The sequence below is a fragment of the Periplaneta americana genome, chromosome 3 (genome assembly GCF_040183065.1).
Source record: "Periplaneta americana isolate PAMFEO1 chromosome 3, P.americana_PAMFEO1_priV1, whole genome shotgun sequence".
Classification (NCBI taxonomy): Eukaryota; Metazoa; Arthropoda; class Insecta; order Blattodea; family Blattidae; genus Periplaneta; species Periplaneta americana.
The window spans coordinates 121,330,233-121,336,232 of record NC_091119.1 but is presented as its reverse complement, the minus strand read 5'-3'; the positions used below and the strand labels follow the sequence as shown (position 1 = coordinate 121,336,232).

The 6,000-nt window shown below is 34.6% G+C and overlaps 1 protein-coding gene across 2 annotated transcripts in view; it reads right to left on the bottom strand.

Moving 5' to 3' along the window:
• Positions 1–1,662: 1,662 nt before the first annotated feature.
• The window catches only part of Bx42 (Puff-specific protein Bx42), a 32,286-nt gene continuing 27,948 nt past the window's right edge, over positions 1,663–6,000 (bottom strand). For both annotated transcript variants that reach the window (XM_069821476.1, XM_069821477.1), the window contains exons 11-12: positions 5,608–5,886; positions 1,663–2,064 (exon numbers count right to left, since the gene is read on the bottom strand). In XM_069821476.1, coding sequence (XP_069677577.1) covers positions 1,860–2,064; positions 5,608–5,886 — 484 coding nt within the window. In that variant the 3' untranslated portion in view covers positions 1,663–1,859. The remainder of the gene's footprint in view (positions 2,065–5,607; positions 5,887–6,000) is intronic.

Here is a 6,000-nt window from a genome sequence, read left to right as displayed (position 1 = left end):
AAGGTAAATGAGTTCTTTGATGCTGGAAAGGACAGTTATTTAATTTACCACTATGTCAAGCAACTAAACGAGCTGCAACAGCAACAGGAAAATAGGAATCACTCATAAAAAAAAATCAGAAGAGAAATGAAAGTAGCCGATAGCAACCACACCAATTAACCACAGAGAGCACAAACAGAAAAGTGAACAAAAATATCATAATGGATGATATGGAAAGGTGCATTATAAGGAGAAAAATTCAAGAATACTATAAAGTAAAAAATGAAGTACCTACATTAAAGAGCTTCAATGCACTGCAAAATGAAATAGGTTGTAAGAGTAGTCGAGAGCACCTCAGAAGTGGTTACATTCTAGCACCTTAGAACTGGTTGCATTCTATTGGCTTTTAAGTATAAGTGAATGAAAGAAAAATGTTAATGGAAAGAACTGACCTCATTTTTAAGAGATCGCAGCACCTGTAAATTTTACAGATGAATGACAAAATTAGATGAAAACAAGAGGCATACAGTAATAGTAAAAGTAGTAGTAGTAGTAGTAGTAGTAGTAGTAGTAGTAGTAGTAGTAGTAGTAGTAATAATAATAATAATAATAATAATAATAATAATGATAATAATAATTAAAAGAAAATAATAATATTGATGGTGTTTGGGTAAAGGGGGTTAAGTCATTTTATGTGCAAATGGAGTTTTGTTCCCCAGGTGAATACACAAGTTAAATTCTAAAAGTGGATGGGCAAAAAATAAAAAATTTGATGTGTTTTATTTGTGGAGAAAATTATTTGTAATAAGGGTCTGAAGTTTAATTTTCATTTATCTCAAAACTCACTTTAATGACTTATCTCCCTTTATCCAAACACCATCAATATAATAAACAATCTAATGTATCCCTGATCCTTTAGAATAATGCTACTAAAGGCAGCAACGCTGAGTTCACAGTGCAAACTCTCTCCCATTCACACTTGCTCGCTTGCTCCTCCCCAGGACAGCCAGTGCTCAGTCACAGTTTCAATTCGATTTGTCAGCTTATACTAACCAACATTCTACATATCATATACTGTACTCTGTTATGAAGTATAAGGGACTGGTACTTTTCAAGGCAGGGTGGGAAGCTTACCTGCAACATATCAACACCTACAGAATCTTCCTACATTGAGATGGTTGCTGAAATCAAACTTAAATTAAAATAAAATTATCAATTCAAAAGTTAAGAAAACACAAGCAAAATACACGAAGAAACACTTACAGCATGATTTCTCAATGTATCATTCTTCTTTTACAGAAGTAACACACTAACCAAGTTGACCCACCTGAGAAGTCTGTCCAATAAAAGAATAAAAGTAATGTAAACACATGCATATGGTCTTGAGATATCTGAATTGACAGTGACTCTTCTGTTTGTTGCTGGTATTCCATAGTTTACATCATTATAGGCCTATTCTTAGTTGATTGGATTTCAACGATCACAAACAGACCCTAAGAGATATCTTGTAAACAGAACAATTGTGTGATAATTCTCCACTGCATACATCAGTTCCTCCTGCCACTTTCCATTATTGTAATAACATCACTTTATCTGACTCCAAAGTATCTTTGTAACTTAGAAGGATCAGAAAAAAAATTACGTACCTTAATAATGCAAGGCAGAGAACCACTAAACACAATATCCACTCAAAACTAAACACACATTTATTTCATATTCATGGAATACAAGATGCGTATGACAGTGTTATATGCATCACATTTGGACACCAGCTCAATGCAAAAACTGCTGTCAGTAACAAGAATTAAGGGCACTGTTGGTTCCTTTAATCCTGTTTTATATCTTTTCTAGCTAAAACAGCTGATTCATATGTTTCACATTCAGTACTCTCTTCGTTTACGCTTGTCACCCCTCTCCTCACCTCCACGGCGATCTCTGTCATCCTTGGGACGCTTGCTGGCACGCTTGGCCTGAGTCAAGAACTGATCCAAACCGAAAGGATCCTCCTCCTCCTTCTCGAACTGCACAGGGCCAGTTCTGGTGGCTGTGCGGTCTGTGCCACTGAACTCCTTGTCAGGGACAAATCTGCACAATACAAATCAACAATTTACTTTACGAGTTCAAAATTAAACCAAACCCTTAAATATAGAGTATAATCTAAATTTAACGGAAGAAATACTGAAATCAGAAGTAAACACTGAAACAATGAAACAATTGTCTTTAGAGACAATTAATATTAGGTACCTTCCAAAAAACTGGCTTCATTTATACACCAATGGATCCTTGATCTCCAGGGAACAAGGTGCCGGTGCAGGTGTTTATAGATCTCTTGGATATGGAACAACAAGTTTTGATAGAGAAATCATTGCAATAAGTGAAAGTCTCAAGAAACTTCAATGCCACATCAATAAATTTAAGAATGCAGTTATAATGTCAGACTCCGAAGCAGCTATTTTATCAATAGTCTCTAGCCACACACCTTCATCTCAAACAACAGAAATAACTAAAATGCTCTCTCAATTAACAACACTCAATAAAAGAATTGTATTACAATGGATACCATCCCATTATGGAATCCTGGGAAACAAGAATGTGGATGTTTAGCAAAGAAGGGCAACACTGCTACTTACAGACCTGTTACTAAATCTACATATTACTCTGTGAAGAGATTTATTAAATCTACATACTCAGACTTCAACAAACAAAATTTGATAACACAATCTCAAGGGAAAAAATGGAACTCTGTGTCATAATCCACAGTTAATTCCCGATTTACCATGAAGATCGTCTGTAGCTGTATTTAGATTGGCAACAGGCCATGATTGTTTGGCCAAACACCTGCATAGAATTGGAATATATCAGTCCCCTAACTGCCCATTGTGCAACTCAAACCAAGAAATGGATTCGGAACACCTCAAAATCTGTGCTTCAGTGGCTGACCATGACAATATCTTTGAAAAATATTGGAGTGCAAGAGGTCAAATGACTTTATTGTCAAACGCCTGGCATTAGAAAACAACAACTTTATGAGTTCAGCAACTCAAAAAGTTTAGTATCTAAGGTGAATTCTGTTTTGCAGAGGTTTTTAAATTTACTAATAAATATCAAAAGCAAATCAAGTAACAGTTAATTTAAAGAGTAATACTGTTTATTTTTTAGTTAAATGACATTACAGTAGAACCTCTATTATCCGTGGTAATTAAGGGGCTGAACTGAATGGTTAATCGAAAAAATCGGATAATCCGTACTATGAATGATGTGCTGCCAAATAGTTATGATCAATTATGAGACAGAACTTTGCTACTAATTCATATCTAGGTAAACTGCCCTTCATTCCCTTACAAACAACAGTGTGCAGTTATCCATTGTATTGTAATGCCATTTTGTAGGGCACTGAGAATTCTGATAGATTTTTTAATCTCTAATGTTTTATGGCTAATTGGTACTTTACATGATTCTATAGTTTGAATAGCGAAAGAAGAATCACTAAGGATTACTGCTTTCTAAAACATGTTCATCCTGTCTAGTAGTTGTGATAAAACCATAACTATTGTCAGGATTTTTCCAACGAAATGAGTTGTGTTACATCCTCAGACAGAGAAAAACTGAACACACTACAGTGGATTTCTCCTCCAGCAGTGCTTTATCATAGAGGAGACCTTCTATGTAAATATGTAGCCAGCCATTTTCTGTGTGTGGGGTGTGAAGAAGTAGTAACGACAGTTTTATAATTCTGTACACTTAAATAAATGTATATAAAATGTGTATCTTTTATTCACGTTTATTTTTCCCACACAAAAGAAAAAAATTATGGTTTATTTAACAACGCTCGCAACTGCCGAGATTATATCAGGATCGCCGGTGTGCTGGAATTTTGTCCCGCAGGAGTTCTTTTACATGCCAGTAAATCTACTGACATGAGTCTGTGGGTCCAGGATGATTAGTCCACTACACTTATGTCCATTTTTCATCAAGTCCAAAGAAAAAAAATGTCCATAGTCACGTTATGTCCACAAGCGTTTTTTCCATTGAACATAACGTCAATAGACATTTAATCCACAAACAAGTATGTCCACAAGAAATTTTGTCCATTACATTATATACAATGGCTTTTACTGTCTATTAATTATAATGTTCATAATTCATCTTACAGAACAGAAATAAAAGGTTGCCTTTTCCACTTCTGTCAGGCCATTTGGCGTCATGTTGTTCAACTTGGATTAAGGGCTACTTATACTCGTAATAACAGGAATGTCTGGAATGTTCATAACCTAGTCTTGAATGGGACTCAAAGAACAATTAATACAATACAAGGATGACACCCCAAATTAAAAAAAAAAATGTATAGTAACTCTCCATGCTAACATATGGAAGTTCATCAAAAACTTGCAAAAGGACCAAAATGACAATCAGTTATTAATAAATCAATTAATGGCAGGTCATATGGCAATACGTCATCCCATAAAGAAGTACTATGTTTTAAATTCAAGACACATTGAGGAAATGGTGCGGAATTACCATGTATACAGAGAAAACTGTGACATTGACAGATATCTTGGAGGCATTAGTTATCGGTTGAAACTGTATGCTGAAGAACTTTCTTATGATGAAAATGATAATGTTGCTTCATTAATGGTATTTTTATAATTGAATTAACATATGCTACAATTACAGTTATTATGTAATATTAAAATTCTAAAATAATGTACTTCTGGTTGACTTTATTATTTTCATCATATTAAAAGCAGACTGATGATTTTTTTAAATTGGTTATTACTTCAGATTTGTGGATCTTTTAAATTATGGACAAATCATCTGTGGACACAACTACAAATGGACCTGTAATGTAGTGGACTTTAAATAACTGGATCTATAAATTAATGGACGTTACTGTAAAGGACAGAAGACACTGAACATATGGACTGTGGACATAAAAAAAATGAACTTTTGTCTGTGGACATATCATCCATGTATTGAGTCTGTCACATGTAAGCACACTTAAATGCTATCGACCTGGATTGGGATCAAACCTGCAACCTTGAGCACAGAAGGCCAGTGCTATACCGATTGCGCTATCCAGGTCATTCCCACACAATTTGTGGTAATTACAAAAATATTAAAATATAATTTGTTAAAAAAGGTTCACATAAAAACAGGAAACCATTTCATTGACGAAAGAATGTAGTTTACCACAATAGGTTTAGGTACTTATTTTAAATTGGCAACACCAGTTTCGAAACAGCAAATCAAAGTTGTTCTCATGTGGATATTCTGTTTTTCTTCCAAATTTATTCCTCAAAATCATTATTTTGTTTCTACAGATAGGAACTCATCTTATTCAGTGCTATTATGAATGTGATAAATTGCAAACATCCTACAATTTAGAACTCTAAATGGTTTGAGATATGGGTTCCATAATATTTCTTCATTTCAGAAGTCTTTAGTAATTGAAATGCAAAATTACAGTCACAGTCGAATTTTACATGAACTGCGTTTACATAAATAAATCCTGTTCTTTTGTGAATGAAATGGTGGTTTTATTATTATGTTAACCCTAACTTTTAACAAAGTTTCAGCAAATTCAAATGTATCCTTACTTTTGAATAAACCCATATGTATATATTATACCTGTTTGTCTTGATCAATTTGTCAAGGTCATCTCCATACACGTCTCTGTCCAGGTTTCGACTGGGGCGATAGATATGTGCACCAAGACTGCCACCTTCACGCCATGGCTTGTCATACACATTGTATGATTCTTCATCACCATAACCAGAATCCATTCCCTTTGTGGTATTGAACAATCTTTGGTCGAACTGCACCTCTCCTCCAAATATGTTCTTGGCTGGCAGACCCAGTGCAATTTGTTCACTGATGTCACGCTCCCTGTCACGTTGCAGCTTTGACCTGCAACAATATCCAAGACTGAGAATGTATGTTGCCATGAAGGGAATGATGATAAATCAAAATATACGTAACTGGTGTTCAATAAATATAAACCCTTGAAGTTGGTAATAGATT